This window comes from Chaetodon trifascialis, chromosome 7, assembly GCF_039877785.1.
Source record: "Chaetodon trifascialis isolate fChaTrf1 chromosome 7, fChaTrf1.hap1, whole genome shotgun sequence".
Classification (NCBI taxonomy): Eukaryota; Metazoa; Chordata; class Actinopteri; order Chaetodontiformes; family Chaetodontidae; genus Chaetodon; species Chaetodon trifascialis.
Window position 1 is genome coordinate 31,043,934 of NC_092062.1, and position 17,329 is coordinate 31,061,262.

At 44.8% G+C, this 17,329-nt stretch overlaps 2 protein-coding genes across 2 annotated transcripts in view; one reads left to right on the forward strand and one right to left on the reverse strand.

Moving 5' to 3' along the window:
* The window catches only part of LOC139334474 (ankyrin repeat domain-containing protein 34A), a 6,944-nt gene extending 354 nt beyond the window's left edge, over positions 1–6,590 (reverse strand). Inside the window, exons 1-2 of the mRNA XM_070967378.1 lie at positions 6,372–6,590; positions 1–3,156 (exon numbers count right to left, since the gene is read on the reverse strand). The exon at positions 1–3,156 is cut by the window's left edge and continues 354 nt beyond it. Of these exons, the coding sequence (XP_070823479.1) occupies positions 1,471–3,072 (1,602 nt within the window). The 5' untranslated portion in view covers positions 3,073–3,156; positions 6,372–6,590 and the 3' untranslated portion in view covers positions 1–1,470. The remainder of the gene's footprint in view (positions 3,157–6,371) is intronic.
* A 4,477-nt stretch (positions 6,591–11,067) lies between these two features.
* Positions 11,068–17,305, forward strand: pnp4b (purine nucleoside phosphorylase 4b). Its single transcript, XM_070966650.1, has 7 exons — positions 11,068–11,090; positions 12,750–12,922; positions 13,536–13,639; positions 14,764–14,939; positions 15,242–15,432; positions 16,899–16,978; positions 17,114–17,305. Exons 1-7 carry the CDS (start codon positions 11,068–11,070, stop codon positions 17,252–17,254), a joined length of 888 nt encoding a protein of 295 aa, XP_070822751.1. The 3' UTR covers positions 17,255–17,305.
* Positions 17,306–17,329: the final 24 nt, after the last annotated feature.

A 17,329-nucleotide genomic window follows, 5' to 3' on the forward strand; every position in this document is an offset into this window, starting at 1 on the left:
TACAGTCTCAGCAGGTTTTGGTTCAAATTGTCCTCAGAACTTCTTTGGAATTTCATAAACAAGAAAACTCTATTTTATTTAATGTAATCTCAGCAGAAGTACACAGAAATACCAACTATTATAGTGACTATTGTGTAGATAATTACAGTACATACAGCGCAGTAGGTAGTTTCACACATCTTCAATCAGAGCAGGAGCTTATAAACAGATTCAAATGAACACATCGGCTTCATTAATGAAAAGATGACAGTTTGTTTTCATAGCTTCAGATCTGAGTTTCATCAGGAAATCTGCAGGTGCGACAGAAGGTTCACGTTCGTCAACATTAGAAAAATGACACGACTTCAGTGCAAATTGTGCGTCTGTAAACATCAAACAAGTCTGATTATTTCTGCTTCTGTTTTCATCATGAGTGAAGGAACAATCATTGAGGGTTCAGAGGAAGCATCAGGAACGTGTTGTAAACTGATTTTTAATGTGGTTGAGCAGGGTGGAAACAGGAGAGCTGCTCAAAGCAGTTCAAGAGCAAACTTCTTACTGATCTTAACAACTTTTAGAAATATGCAATGTGGAGTTAATATTTCAGCTGTTCCCAGAGAAAATCCATGAATGCTGTGTAAGAAAAGAATCTCATGCATCTCAGAACTAGTTAACTTCGTCGTGAGATGACCCAGCTGAATTGTTTGTGTTTGCTTGTTGCTCATTTTCTCATTTTGGTGTCTTCACTGTAAAAGTGTGAAGCTGTGGTGGTTCTTCTTTGGCGTCACACTTTGTCACAGGTCATCTGTGTTTCTAGAAGAGGCAACTGGACTTGCAGATGAACTCAACTCAGAATGAGCTTAACAGTAAAAGTTGGATTTGAAAAGTGACTTAAACTCCGCAGACTGAGGCAGGTGGACCTTCTCAGGCAGATTGTTACAGAGCTCTGTGGTTTGGACTCTGCGTTAGCTGAGAGGCCGCTGTTGGAGGACCTGATGGTTTGTAAGGACTGAAGAGTTCACTGATGTTCAGCTCAGCTGAGTTTTGATGATGAAACATCTTCAGGAACCAACAGCATGTCCATTTACCTCTGCATTTTTTAAGCCCATTAATCTAACATCAGAACCAGAACTGGTGTTATAAAGTTAATACAACTTAAATGAAACCCTATTTGAACCCATCTTTCAGTTTAATAAAATCCTCCTTGGTGCAGCCCTCCAGAAAGACCAGAATGTGGTTTTAAATGTGTCCAACCTGTTTTCATTCACAGGTCCTCAAATGGCAACTTTTATCTTCCGCAGCGTCTCATAAAGATGCTGAATGATATCTTGTGAGTCTCTAAGAGATGCTGAAGAAAGTGACACAATGTTACAATTTGAGGGCCTGGTGATGATTTGACTGAGAAGCTTCAGTTGTAAAATTACTCAGTAAATCACGACTGTCAAAATCTCTGTGGCTACCCATCACACCTTGCTCCGATGCCTCCTGTCATCAGTCCCCATTGGACTCGATGACCTTCTCAGCCAGGATCTCCTGAAAGGTGGAGAGCTGCTTCATCTGCTCTGTCTGCATTGAGTGTCTCCTCATCAGCTTCTTCTTCATCTTGAAGTCGGGCCCCCGTTTCGGTGAAGCTGGAGCCACAGGGACAAGGATCTTATGCCCAGAGTGGATGGGGGAGGTGGGTCTGCCATTGGCCCGGATGTCAGGGATAGGTCTTTGGGGGTTGATGTTGAGCGGAGGCAGGAAACCAGGCCTGGTGTGGGAGATGTGGTCCAGCAGGAGGGTCCCTGAGCCCCGGCGCTCCAGGAGCCCTGGGGGACGCCTGCGCATGGTGATTGGTGACACAGAATTGGGGATATTCTCCAGAGATTCCCTTGAGGAGCTGGTGACCAGGGAGAGGGGAGAAGCATTGTACCTCCTCCGCTCCACAGACACCCGACCAGAGTCTGGGGATCCAGGGGTGGACTCTGGACAGAGGTGGGTGTCTGACTCATAGTGCTCCATCCGGGTTAGTTTGGGGTGCGCCAGAGCCCGGGCCACAACTGCCCCAGGTCCCCCCATGTTCTCTTGGGACTCTGGGGCCGTGTTCCTGCGGTACAGGATCTGATGCTGCTGGACTTTGTCTGCCCAGGAGGAACCAGAGAGGGCTGTGCAGTCCTCGGAGCAGGACCTGTCAATGAGTTTGGGCGAACAGGGATCATGGGTCTCGATGCTGTGTCGCCGTGACAACAGAGGTCTCCCATGCTCTGTGATGGATAGCCCATTAATCTCTGTGATCATCCGACTCAGGTCACAGTGGCACTCCTCCTCCAGACCCCCGTCAGCCCTCTCCTGAGGAACCCCGCTCAGCACCGAGGGCGCTACCAGGCCCCAGGGCTCCGAGTTCAGCCTCTTCAACAGCTTGCGTGGCGGCGGTCTCTTTTCTCCTGGAGGTCGAGCTGAAGGTAAAGGTAACGCTGAGGTGAGTGCGAAGCTGAAGATCCCCTCCTTGTCTGTGCTCTTGTCTCCTGCTGGTGAGGAGGTTCCAATCTCCACCTCAGAAGGAGACATGCAGGCTGGAGATAGTTTGTCCACAATGCCTGGTGACGGGGGGGAGTTGAGGTACTGCTTGGTCTTCTTCGTGCCTGATGGAGACGTGTCAGTGGTGATGATGATCACCTCCTTGCCTTTGGCCTTACAGGCATCCAGCAACACCTGCAGAGTCTCGCGATCTCCCTTGTTGATGGCGTGGATGAGGGCAGAGGAGCCGGAATAGTCTTTGAGGCTGGGATCAGCTCCGTTCTCTAGCAGAAGTGAAACCACCTCCTTCCCTGCCCGCTCGGCACAGGCGTGCATCAGCGCCGTCCTGCCACTCTTGTCGGGGATATTCGGATCCGCACCTTTCTCCAGCAGGTACCTCACCATCCTCTGCCGGGTCTGCGAGTCATCATAGTTCGCTAAGCACGCGGCAGAGATAGGGGTCTCTCCGCGTTCATTGCCCTCGTTGATGTAAGCTCCGCCCTCCAGCAGCAGACGGGTCAGTCTCAGCTTCCCTTGGAAAACAGCTTTGAGGAGGGCATTCCCCTCGGTCTGCAGGGGTCCTCCATCTCCCATGATCCCTCACCTCACCTCAGACTTCCTGTCCACCAGAAGTTAGCTTATCACTGCCTGCCCATCCTCCATGAGAAGTCACATGACCTGCAAGAGAAACACACATGAGATAAGTTCACCTCAAGTTCAGTTAAAAGTAATAGGATGTAATGTCGGGTTTAATGTAGGATCTAATGTAATAGGATGATAGAATGTGACTGGCTGAGACTCTGGAGGTGCTGCTGGTGTCATGTCACCTGAATGTGAGAACACAAACTGACAGTTGTTTAGAAAACCACCAGGTGTCGGCACCTTCATCACTTTTCCACCAGCAGCAACTGCAGATTCCATGTTGTGAAAAGGTGAGTTTTGATTGGTTGTGAACACTGACAGAGCAGGGCAGGGCTTCAGTTGCTCTCAGCTCAACAGCAGCAACAAGGCTCTCCCTCACTAATTCTCCTTCTGAAGGAGGTTTCAGCTTCTTAGCTGTTAGCTTAGCACAAACATGCTGCAGAACACGCCCTGTCGGCATGAGGCCTGTGAAAGCTGCTTGTTGAGCATCAAACTCCACTGAAGAGCATTAACCTCATCAAGAGCAGTTCATCCATTTTGGCATGTTTGTCCTGTGATGACTCTTCAGTTTGAACTTCTTCATCACTGTGGACTCATCCTCACAAACTAACTGACACACACCGGCTTGATTTTACTGGTTTGTCCATTTCTCTTGGAGAGAGCGATGCTCCGCATCTGCTTATGTTGTTGACAGTTGACTTGATGCACTAATGTGATATCAGCCACTGTATGTGTTGTGTTCAGGGACCACTTGGAAAATCATTTTTGTCCACTATTTGATATTATTTTCTGTATCACTGAATAAAAAAAAAAAGATCAGTGGAAACAGGTTTTTCTTCTGTTAGAAGAAGACGACTGTGAGCTAGAAAACTAGCTAAATACCGAATTCAGGATTAAAAATACTGAAAAAAATATTAGCATCAGCAAACGTATTTAACACATTCGTCAGAAGACTCTGCTCACCTGTCCAGGTAAATATACAAGTGATTTCATCCAGCAAAGCACTGCATTGGCCAATCAAATCCATACTAGCTCACATTCCTGGTATGAAGGTATTTAATGTATTTTGAAGTATTTTCCATGTATTTCCATGTACTTCATCTGCTTCCAGTCCTCTACGGTTGGTTCAGTGATTCATAAGAGGAGAAACAAATGATAATTCAGTGGAATGATCCGACTGCGTGTTCCTGCTCACCTGAGTGGTGACAGTAAAGAGCAGGAAGCCGAGACAGGAAGTGACCAAAGAGAAAAGGTGGCAGCCGCCAAACTCAGACTGAAAGCAAACACTGATCGCAGGTCACTCTCTTTTCACTGAGCTGTAGTCCAACGACGCAGTCCAATCCAAATACTGCTGTGTAAAGTACAGGTGTCTGAATGATGGCAGGCAGACGCAGTGTTTGTATTTCAGTGTGAGAGCAAACATATGGACACACACACACACACACACACACACACACACACACACTTGCCTTTCTACAGCTGTGAGGACCCTCACTGATATCATGCTGACCCGAACCTTAAGCTTAAGCATCATCAGTAGCACCACCTTATGCCAAACCTGAACCCTAAAATCTGCCAAAATGCGCCCCCCCCCCCCCCCCCCCCCACACACACACACACACACACACACACAAACAAACACAAACACAAACACAAACACACAGGGTTACAGGTGGACTCTGCACTGTCAGCTGCTTTTATGGTTGTCAGAAACAGAAGTGACGGCTGAACAAACGAACAGACGATCAAACTGTGACAATGTCATCAAACCCCTGACATCCTGACTTTTATGGATGCTGCATGTCCCATGATGCACCTGGATAGTGTCTTTCCTCTGAGCCATCAGTGTGTGGGTGAGTGGATGAATGGGTGAATGAGCGGTGGAAACCTTTTACAGCTGATTTCTAATTTCTCACCATCACTGCGATGCTGAAGAAAAAGATTCTCAGTGAAGTTCTGAATCGTCTTTTTCTGGTTTCTTGGTGAATTTCTGGAGTTTTTCTGGATCTCCTCAGTAAGTGGAGGTCTCACTTCATCTAAAAATCTGGGGTGAGCGATCATGGGACCACCTGCACACACCTGTCACTCTCACCTGACACGTCTGCTCACAAAGTGAAATCATCAGCGTGAAGCAGCTGATCAGGAGGAATTAGCCAATCACTGTGTTGCAAACAGCTAACGGCCAGCAGGACTGTGACAGATCCTCTGCACAGCAGGACCAGGTCTGGATCACAGTCAGTCGATCAGTTCCAGTTCAACAGCGTCACTCAGACGTCACTGAACACTGACACACCTGGTAAAGGGTCCACCTGAGCCGCTGTGTTTAACAGGTGCTCTTACTTTGAAAACTTTGGGTACATTTTCCTGATAATACGTTTGTACTTTTTTGTATTTTCAAACTGATTCTTCTCCCACTGCAGAAGTAAAATAGTTCTAATCTATAAGTTCTTCATCATCACCTGCAGCAGGTCACGTGTCTCTGCTGTTACCTATTACTCAGGTAGAAGAGCTGCTGCTCAGCAACGTGATGATGATGATGATGATGATGATGATGATGATGATGATGATGATGATGATGATGATGAAGCTGCCTGACTGTGGAGGAATGCAGCACACAGCTGACACCCGGAAATGTACCGGATTTCTACGTCAGTCCGCCGCTCTGACGCAGTGATTTCTATATTTACACACCGGTTGCGACGTTAGCACCAGTAGCGCGCGCGCACACACGCACACATATGATCAGATATGTGGTGTGTCTTTGCTGCATCATCATCATCATCATCATCATCATCAAACCGCCGCATCTGGTGACTTCAGAACGTTAAAACCTCTGGTTGTTAACCCCCCCCCCCCACACACACACACTCTCTCTCTCTCTCTCTCTCACGCACACGCACACGCACGCACGCACACACACACACACACACACACACACACACACACACACACTCTCTCTCTCTCTCTCTCACACACACACACACACACACACACACACACTCACTCTCTCTCTCTCTCTCTCTCTCTCTCTCTCTCTCTCTCTCTCTCTCTCTCTCTCTCTCTCTCTCTCGCGCACACACGCACACACTGACCGAGAGGAGCCGTTACACTCCTATATTAATGCATCTAATGATGATGAAGATGATGGAGGACTGAGTAAGTCGCAGCAGAGCAGGGATGAAGATGATGGAGATGATGGTGGGATGAAGGAAGGAAACAGAAAAAATGCGGAGCGTTTTTTCTTTTCTTACCACCGAGCTGAAGAAGCAGCATCATCATCTTCATCATCACTGTCCGTTAGTTCCGGTAAGCTACTGTTTACTGACTGACTGACGAGCCGCTGCACCGACACTCCTCCTCCTCCTCCTCCTCCTCCTCCTCCTCCTCTTCCTCCTCTTCCTCCTGAGAGTCTGAGCTGTCAGAGTCGCTCAGAGAAGATTCACGGCCGGACGGAGATTGTGGCCTCCAGCTCCCCCTACTGGTCAAACACTGGAATCTCCTCTGCGGTCAGTGTGGAGGCTCTATACAAACATTTATATCGACAGAACCAGTCAAAGGTTTGAACACCTCCTCATTCAGTGGCTTTTCTTTATTATTTTCTACAATGTAGAATTAAAACTCTGACAGAACACATGGAATTACGTGTAAAGCAGAACACTTTATCTAAACCAATCGATGTTTTATATTTCAGACTCTTCTCGCTTCGCCTGTTCGGCTTCGATCAGCTTCGCTCTCTCTGCTCGTCCTCTCAGCTGCTTCATGACGTCGTCACCTGGATGATTCTCCGTCCGACCTGAAGGTGTGCTCATACGTGCTGAGCTCTGATTGGCTGCTTTTCCTTCACTCTGACCTCCAGCTCATCTCAAACCATCTCAGCTGAGGTCAGGTCAGGTGACTGTGGAGAGCAGGTCACGTGATGCAGCCCTCCATCACTCTCCCTCCTGGTCAAACACAGCCTGGACGTGTGTTCTGGGTCGTTGTCCTGATGAAGGACGAACAGCTGGACTGTCCTCTGGCTGCAGGACGCTGTGGTAGCCAAGCTGGTTCCCCCCACACGTCACACCTCCACATCCTGCTTGACGGTGGAACCACACCTGCAGACACCATCAGTCCACCTTCTCTGAGTCTCACAAAGACACAACGGCTGGAACCAAACAGCTCAGATCTGGACTCATCAGACCAGAGTCCAGGTCTCTTCTGGTCTAATGTCCAGTCCTTGCGGTTCTTGGTTTCCTGCAGGTCTCTTCTTCTTGCTGGTCTCTCCCAGTCTTGGTTTCTTTGCAGCGGTTGGACCATGAAGGCCTGATTGACTCGTCTCCTCCATCAGTGGATGCTGAGATGTTTCTGCTGAACTCTGAGCAGCTTTAATCTGAGCTGATGTCTGAAGCTGCTGCCTGCAACGAACCAGCAGAGGGACGTCCTGGTCTTTGAGCAGTGCATCACATGACCAAGTCCAGATCTGGTCTGACACAGACTCGTCTCACAGCCCTGATCCACATTTACTTGTCAAAGACAATCACAGAGACATGTGACAGGCAGCTGCTGACCTGTGGATAGACACAGCTGATCTGAGACACCACCAGGAAGTGAGAGGAGCATCTTCATCAGCTGCCACACAGGAAGCTGAAGATGAGGACAGTGAGGAAGACTGTGTTTATTAAAACCTCTCTACATATGGACTGAGTATCAACCACCATGTGCCGGTCCTCACCTGAGTACCTGACCGAAGAGGTGATGTGCAGCATGTCCATATGAAGCTACAGGCTGCAGGCTCAGGTCGGTAGTTTATCTCTCAGACCATCCTGCACTCACTGGTGAGGAGGTTCATAGGAACGTCGCGTTCAGTATCTCAAATCAACAACAGAACCTGAAATATGACACAGCATTAATAACATGTACAGAACCTGAAACATGACACAGCATTAATAACATCTACAGGACCTGAAACATGAAGCAGCATTAATAATATCTACAGGATCTGAAACATGAAGCAGCATTAATAACACTGACAGGATCTGAAACATGACACAGCATTAATAATATCTACAAGATCTGAAACATGAAGCAGCATTAATAACACTGACAGGATCTGAAACATGACACAGCATTAATAATATCTACAAGATCTGAAACATGAAGCAGCATTAATAACATGTACAGAACCTGAAACATGACGCAGCATAAATAACATCTACAGGACCTGAAACATGACACAGCATTAATAACATCTACAGGACCTGAAACATGAAGCAGCATTAATAATATCTACAGGATCTGAAACATGAAGCAGCATTAATAACACTGACAGGATCTGAAACATGACACAGCATTAATAATATCTACAGGATCTGAAACATGAAGCAGCATTAATAACACTGACAGGATCTGAAACATGACACAGCATTAATAATATCTACAAGATCTGAAACATGAAGCAGCATTAATAACATGTACAGAACCTGAAACATGACGCAGCATAAATAACATCTACAGGATCTGAAACATGACGCAGCATTAATAACGTGCAGAACCTGAAACATGACGCAGCATTAATAACATGTACAGAACCTGAAACATGAAGCAGCATTAATCTCACATGCAGATATAATCAATTTATCAATTGTTGTTGTTTTAAGTGACATCATTACATGATAAACGTGACAGATCAAAGATTATTATCAGGACACATTTTATTACTATATTTATCATCATAATTTGAAGATGACGACAAAAATAAATTCCTGCAGGACTCACACACACACACACACACACACACACACACACACACACACACACACACACACACACACACACACACACTCAGACACAGACTGTTGGTATTATGGAAACATAGTTTCCATGGCAACTGATGAGCTGGATTCCTGCAGAAGGGTTCCCAAGATGAGACGCACACGCACACACACACATACACACACACACTGAAAGAAGTTGTTGGAATCTGAAAACAAATGATCCATTTCAGAAAAATGTGTTTGAATCTGATTAGAAATCTGATCATACATCATGTGTCAGTAATCTGATTATAAATCATCTGACATTAATCTGATAATAAGTCATCTGTCAGTAATCTGATTATAAATCATCTGACATTAATCTGATTATAAGTCATCTGACATTAATCTGATTATAAGTCATCTGTCAGTAATCTGATTATAAGTCATCTGACATTAATCTGATTATAAATCATCTGACATTAATCTGATTATAAATCATCAGTCAGTAATCTGATTATAAATCATCTGACATTAATCTGATTATAAATCATCAGTCAGTAATCTGATGATAAATCATCTGACATTAATCTGATTATAAATCATCTGACATTAATCTGATTATAAATCATCAGTCAGTAATCTGATTATAAATCATCTGACATTAATCTGATTATAAATCATCAGTCAGTAATCTGATTATAAGTCATCTGGCAGTAATCTGATTAGAAAGTAAAAAGGAGGTAAACTCATCTCAGGTTTGTTTTTCAGGGTTGATTCACTGTTCTTCTAAAACTCATTTGACAGAGTGAAGTGACGGCTGTGGCCCTTCAGACCTGCACATATTTCACTTCCAAGTGTTTTGAAGCACATTTCTTGAATTCTCCTCGGAATGGAAACACTGGTGAACTCCCAGTGTGAACATCCAGCAGCTGTGAGTGTGAGCCGCCGTTACACTACGACGGAAATAAGAGGAGGAAACACTCCGAGAGCGCCGAGGCCAAACCTGCACAAACTTCAGTCAATGTTCATCTTAATGTTGATGTTAATGTTCACATTTTTCCTGAACATCTCTGATGGAGTTTATTGCAGATAATTTACATTTGGATGTGAGTAAGAGTTTATTTACTACTCTGCTGAATGAACGATGGAAGCGTCGCAACTTAGTTTGACAACAGAGAGGATGACTGGAACCTGAGAATGTGGATGAAATGGACTTGTGGTATTTCTTCAGTTGTACTTTTGTCAATATTGAACTTTACTACTGTCAGCTGGATTTTAAGATGCATGCCGAAAGTGTTATTCTTATCTTATCTTATCTTATCTTATCTTATCTTATCTTATCTTATCTTCCTTTTGAAAAAACAGACTGTGCTTCTGTAAAAAAAAAAAAACAGACTTGTGTATATATATTTATATCGTTATATTTTCTGCTATTGTTATATTTTTTACTTATTGTCATATTTTTTACTTATTGTTATATTTTTACTTTTTGAATAGCTTCTTTTTAATAGATGCGCCAACCTCACCAAAGCAAATTCCTCGTATGTGTGACACCGTACTTGGCAATAAAGCTTTTCTGATTCTGGTTCTGGTTCTGGTTCTGGTTCTTCATCGCCTCCTCACTCTGCCTTCAGACCAAACAGATCACTCTGCTCACTGATTCAGTTACTTTATTCACCACTGCCACAGTATTATGTTTAATTAGAATAATATTTTATTCCTAGATTCTGACTTTTTACTTCATTTTCTTTTTCTACATATTGTCTGAGGCCAACGACAGCTTCACAGTCATTGTCATGCATTGACAATACAAGCAGTTGAAGTGTAGAAGATACCTGAACTGAAGTACTGAAGAGGGAAAAATGTTTGAAAAGTGGCCAAAAGTGACTAAATGGTTTGTTTGATTCAGAATATTCAGTTTTGTGCTGTCGGCTGAGAGCTCGCTGTGTGTTTGACCTCAGCGACCTCACGTGTATTCAAGTTACATTTCTGATCTTTTCTCTGATCTCATTCTGTTTTGAAGCCGCCTGCTGAACTTTAACCCTCACTGTACAAACTGCAGAGGTCAAAGTTCACAGACGCATGGAGTCAGTGGCCTCGACCGTATGTTTCAGCCAATCAGAGGAGAGCGCCCTGTGGCTGTCTGACTGCTTTTTTTCTTCTCGTCTCGTCTCGTCTCGTCTCGTCTCGTCTCGTCTCGTCTCTCTGGACGATGCACACCAAAGGAAACTCCTGGTAAGACTGACCCTCATTTATCTTCATTTCTTCTGATCTCTGTGACTGAACTCAGGTCAGACTCTGTTTCTGCTGCCGAGTCTTTGTGCTGAAATCACTGACAACAGAAACGAGTGACAATAGTTAATAAGAATTAGTCCAAATAAACTAGCAAACTTTCTCCTAATTAGCTGGAAATTCATGAAAAAATAGACTTTCAACAGTTTAACGTTCTTCTTAGAACACAAACTGTTTATTTCATCAAACTAACTAACTAACTTTTAACTGCTCGTGTGTTCAGAGTTCGATGGAAACCTGAATCGACACGTCGACTTAACATTAACGAAAGAGTCTGGAGACGACGTCAATGAATTAACCTGCAGATGAACTGATGATGGAATAACTCTTAGTGTAATGTTTTCATTCACTTCCTCTTTTCAACTTCCATAGATTCATCTCTCAAACTAAAATACAAAGACATCATGATGTCTGCTGATTAATAATAATAATCAGAATAAACGTTGTTTATATAGCATAGTGCTTCATAAACAAAGGGTTTAAAATCAATAATCAGAATATGTGTGACGAAACAATAAAAACAAGGAAAATGAAATAAAGCAGAATTAAAACCAAAGGATAAAACTAAATCAAACAGCGGTCAGATAAAAAGAAAAGAGCCTTCAGGTGTCTTCAGATGGACAGGTGTAGACCCCTCAGACCTTCAGGCTGGTCCAGGTTTAGATTAACAAAGGCTTATAGTTCTGGTTCAGGACCAGGAGCCGAGAGACCGAAGAGACACAAATGTCTAAACCATATTGGTCAGATGAGACGGAGCAACGACAGGCAGTGATGTGAAGACCAGTAAAAGCATTTTAAAGTCAGCTCTGACAGACAGGTGAGCAATGAGAAGGTGTTCAGACAACAGGTGAGCAATGACAAGGTGTTCAGACTACAAGTGACCAATGAGAAGGTGTTCAGACAACAGGTGACCAATGAGAAGGTGTTCAGACAACAGGTGACCAATGAGAAGGTGTTCAGACTACAAGTGACCAATGAGAAGGTGTTCAGACTACAAGTGACCAATGAGAAGGTGTTCAGACTACAAGTGACCAATGAGAAGGTGTTCAGACTACAAGTGACCAATGAGAAGGTGTTCAGACAACAGGTGACCAATGAGAAGGTGTTCAGACAACAGGTGAGCAATGAGAAGGTGTTCAGACTACAAGTGACCAATGAGAAGGTGTTCAGACTACAAGTGACCAATGAGAAGGTGTTCAGACAACAGGTGACCAATGAGAAGGTGTTCAGACAACAGGTGACCAATGAGAAGGTGTTCAGACTACAAGTGACCAATGAGAAGGTTTTTGTCTGGACTGTGCTGGACCCTGAAACCAGACTGGAACACTTCAAACATGGTGTTGTCACAGAGGAAATCATTCAGCTCTTTCTAAAGTCGTCCTCAGGAAACACACGTCTGAGGTTGGTCTGTAGTTAGAGATGACAGACAAATCTGAATGGTCTTTTTTAAGCAGCGGTTTGATTAGAGAAGTTTTAAAAGCTGTAGGAATGGTATCTGTTAACAGTGAGTGATTCATTATTGCTTCCCTGTTAATCATCTCTGAAGAGTCTCCATGTTCATTTCTCCCTCAGTACTCAGTTACTCCCCTTGTCGTCCCCCAGCTGCTGCTCCTTTGAGGACTACAAACTGACCACAGAGTGGCTGTTGAACCACACGAGTCACCGTCCAAAGGTCGCAGTGATCTGTGGTTCAGGACTCGGGCTGCTGGCCGACGGAGCCGCCAACAAACAGACCTTTAGGTACCAGGACATCCCCAACTTCCCCGTCAGCACAGGTGAGTCAGCCTTGCCCACTGTAGACTGAGAGGGCGGGGTGTCTGCTGCTGAAGGATCTGTGTTGGTGTTGATTCCCTCCTCCCATCTTTTGCTTTGTCCACATTCTCCCTTTTTCTTCTATCGTTCATCCTTCCTTCCATCCTCTCCTCATTACTTCCTTCCTCCCTTCCTTCATTCCTCCCTTCTTTTTCCCCTTTTCCAACCTTATTTCATCTCATCTCTGGTGGCATCATAAGAGTTGAACATTGGAGTCTTGAGCCTTCAATATTTATTTGTTCTTTAGCTAAATGTTAATAATTAATGATGGCTGACCATGAAGTTGTTTTCTCTGTCTCTCTCTCTGTCTGTCTGTCTGTCTGTCTGTCTGTGTCTCTCTCTCTCTCTCTCTCTCTCTCTCTCTCTCTCTCTCTCTCTCACTCTCTCTCTCTCTCTCTCTCTCTGGCTCGGTCTCTCTCTCTCTCTCTCTCTCTCACTCTCTCTCTCTCTCTCTCTCTCTCTCTCTCTCTCTCTCTCTTCTCTCTCTCTCTCTCTCTCTCTCTCTCTCTCTCTCTCTCTCTCTCTCTCTCTCTCTGTCTCTCTCTCTCTCTGGCTCGGTCTCTCTCTCTCTCTCAGTCGTGGGTCATGAAGGCTGCCTGGTCTTTGGAACAATTGAGGATACTTCCTGTGTCTTCATGCAGGGTCACTTCCACCTGTATGAAGGTTACTCCCTCTGTCAGGTGAGTCTTCATCACTCACAGTGATGTCTGAATTCAAAAACACTTCCAATGACCAGAAGTGTTCTTACATCACCCATTTTACCCAACATGCAATTCACAATCATTGGTGTCATCTTGCTTGAGACGCTGGGCAGTTGATGTCAGGTAAGTCACCAGCCATTCATTGAGCATAGCTTATGCTTCAGTTCATGTAGGTTGATAAATGAATATGGCAGAGGCCACATGTTATCCACTGAGACTGATCCTGACTCGGCCTCCACCAGGTGCTCTTAGCTGAGCTGCCTCCTGGACCTGTTCACCAGAGGATGGCCCTGTTGTCCATCATCCAATTCACTGTTCCATTCATGTTATGAAATCACTCTTACTGTCACCACTCACACAACCAATGTTCCCCGGTTCAGGCTGTTGTCCTTAACAACTGCAGGGTCGTTGGGACACCAACCCTGCTTCCTAGAAATGATGTTTATATTCTCAATTGTTTTGCCTGTTGTATTTTGAGGGAAACAGAATTGCAGCCTGGATTTTTTTTTTTTTTTTTGTGAAATGTCTTCCTCTCCAACATCTCCTGTTTGAGTCACTCCTCATCTCTGTCTCCTCTCACTGTCCGTCCTCTTTTACTGTCAAACAGCAAAAAGGCATAAAAATCTTTCCTGAGCCTGAACCAAGAGCTGTGACAAGACATGACCCAAAATACCTTCATCTTGTGTTACTTGTCAGGAGATGATGCTGTCAGAAAGCTAATGAAACATTTTCCATTCTGAATCAACATTTTGAAACGTGCCAGATACATTAAATTAACAGTGTTGTTAGTCCATATTAAAACAAAATTAACAGTTTCTTGGAGACAAAGTGACAGCAGGTGCTGAGTCAGCCATGATGTGGACTGTGGTGTTTCACAGGGGGCTGATCCTGAACATGAAAGTTCCCTCTGCAGGTTGTCTGGGCTCAGTCTTGTGGTGGTTCAACATCTGATCAGGATCTTCCTGGACTCCTCCCTGTGGAGAGGGAGAGCCCAGGACAGGCCTGAACACACTGGAGGGATTATTACACTGTATATCCCAACAGCACAATTTGACTGTTCACTGCTCTGTCTGCCTACCTGTTTGTCTGCCTACCTGTCTCAGGTGACATTCCCTGTGAGGATCTTTAAACTGATGGGTGTCGAGTCTGTGCTGGTGACAAATGCCTCTGGAGGAATCTGTCCAGACTTCAAAGTCGGTGACATCATGATCATGAAAGACCACATCAACCTGCCGGGATTTGCTGGACAACACCCACTGTGTGGACCCAACGACGAGCGGTGAGACAGGAATGAATACAGACAGACAGACAGACAGACAGACAGACAGACAGACAGACAGACAGCGAGAGACAGAGATTATTGTATATAAACCCTGAGATTAAATTAACTATACTAGCATTCTAATATTTGATGCGATACATCAGGTCTGTTTGTCTGTTTGCAGTTTTGGGATCAGGCTTCACTGTCCGACTGACTGTCTGTCTGTCTGTCTGTCTGTCTGTCTGTCTGTCTGTCTGTCTGTCTGTCTGTCTGTCTGTCTGTCTGTCTGTCTCACTGGCTGTCTTTCTCTCTGTCTGTAGTTTTGGGATCAGGTTTCCCTGTATGTCTGATGCATACAGTAAGGATCTGAGGCGACTGGCATTGGACGTGGGCTCGGAGCTTGGCTGCGGTGATTTCATCAGAGAGGGCGTTTACTGTATGGTGAGCGGACCAAACTTTGAAACCATCGCTGAGGCCAGAATGCTGCTGATCCTGGGCTGTGACTCTGTAGGTAAGACAGGAAGAGAGGCAGACAGACAGATAGATGGCCTGTCTTCAGCAGTTGGTCATTGAGGGGGAACCTCTCCGGAGTCTTAAGGGGCCTTGTTAGTGAGTCAGCAGAAAGAGCAGTGGCTGGCTCTCAGTGAGAAGTGTTGATCTGACCAGAGATCAGACCCAAATGGAGAGTTGTAACATTCTGGTTTATTCTTTGATGAACTGTAATAGCAGCACAGCAGGGGCTACTGTGAGTTGTACTGTGGAAACCTGATGGGTCTAATTGTGTCTCCTGATTGTAACACTGTCTTCAGTCTGGAGTTTGTTTACAACATCCAGGATCTGGGGTCTGTAAGCACTATATAGGTGTCATGGAACACATTTTGGAGGTCCTGAAGAGGTTTCAGCCCATCCTTCAGGAAGTTCTTGAGGTATAGATGTCCATGCAGAGGTTCTAGGGGTCCTTCGAAAAGGTTCTAGGGTGCTTGGAGATTTTTCTATAGACCAGGACTTCTCAAAGTTCAGACCTTTGTCCACATTTGGACCAAACAGCAAGTCCATCTCGACCCAGTATATATCGTCAACTGGCGGCCTGTGGGTCACATCCATCCCACCACCTTCCCATCCAACCTGCAGAATCCTAATGAATTTAGAAGATGGGTGCATCTAATGTTACTCACCAGTGGGAAATGTCCAGTCCATCCAGAGAGTCCTGATCAATCAGCTTTCCAACCCCTGGCAATGAGCCAAAAAGTCTATATTTTATAATTCACCCGTTCTGGGGATGGTCACAGAGAATCACAGAGTTTGTCTATTAGACACAAGAGGTGTCACTTGGGTTTATTTTTGTTGGCCAGCTGAGTCTCAAACAGTATTTTTGATGCTTCCTGGAATTCTGAAGAGTTTAAGTTGAGATCAGGACTCATTCGTTGGTAGTTGAAGTATTGGTTTTGTATTGAGCACTGACTGCCCCTTTACCAGAGGCCTGAGAGCAGTGGTCCTCAGCCTTGTTTTGAGTTTATCTTCAGCCTCATGTGGACTTTTATTGAATAAAAGCAGGAGAATGAATGCTGATCTCAGAGTTATTCAGTGAATGAATAGTTTTTAACATGATGCTCAGAGTCATAAGCAGCAGTTTGAAAGGATGAGCACATGATGTTCAGGTTTCAGCAGGAATCAGAACATCAGCACGTTCATTAAATACATCTGCTGAATAAATATTAATGAGGCAGAGTGGAACCCTGCAGCTCAATAAAATGCTAATAATTACAGTGAAGATGGTTAACAAGGCCACATGACACATCATTTGATTTGATTTGATTTTTCACTTTGGTTCAAATTACAGCACAACTTTTTTCAGCTATGTGTTTGCGTGAAGTGCACAGTGATACAGTTTGCTCAAATCATGAAAAAGTTCAAAAATCGTAGTTTAAATGAGGGTTGCAAACCATAACACACACACTCACTCCCCTGCCTCTTCAGGTATGAGTACTGTTCCTGAAGTGACGGTGGCAAAACACTGTGGCCTCAGAGTTCTTGGTCTGTCCCTCATCACCAACAAGGTCAGTTATTAAAATGATAACAGCAACACAGCAACGCATTGATAATAATTACATCAGACTCTGCTGTGTGGTGGTGGTGTGATGCGGTTGGTGTGTGGTGGTGGTGTGACGGTGTTGACTTATGTCATGCTGCAGGTGTCTCTAGATTACAGTCGGGAGGAGAAGGTCAACCATGAGGAGGTTCTTCAGATCAGTAAGATGCGGGCGGAGGTTCTGCAGAAACTTGTGACCACGCTGATCTCTCGCTGCCAGCAGCAGAGCATCAACACACACTGACACACACACACACACACACACACACACACACACACACACACACACACACACACACACACACACACAAACAGCTTC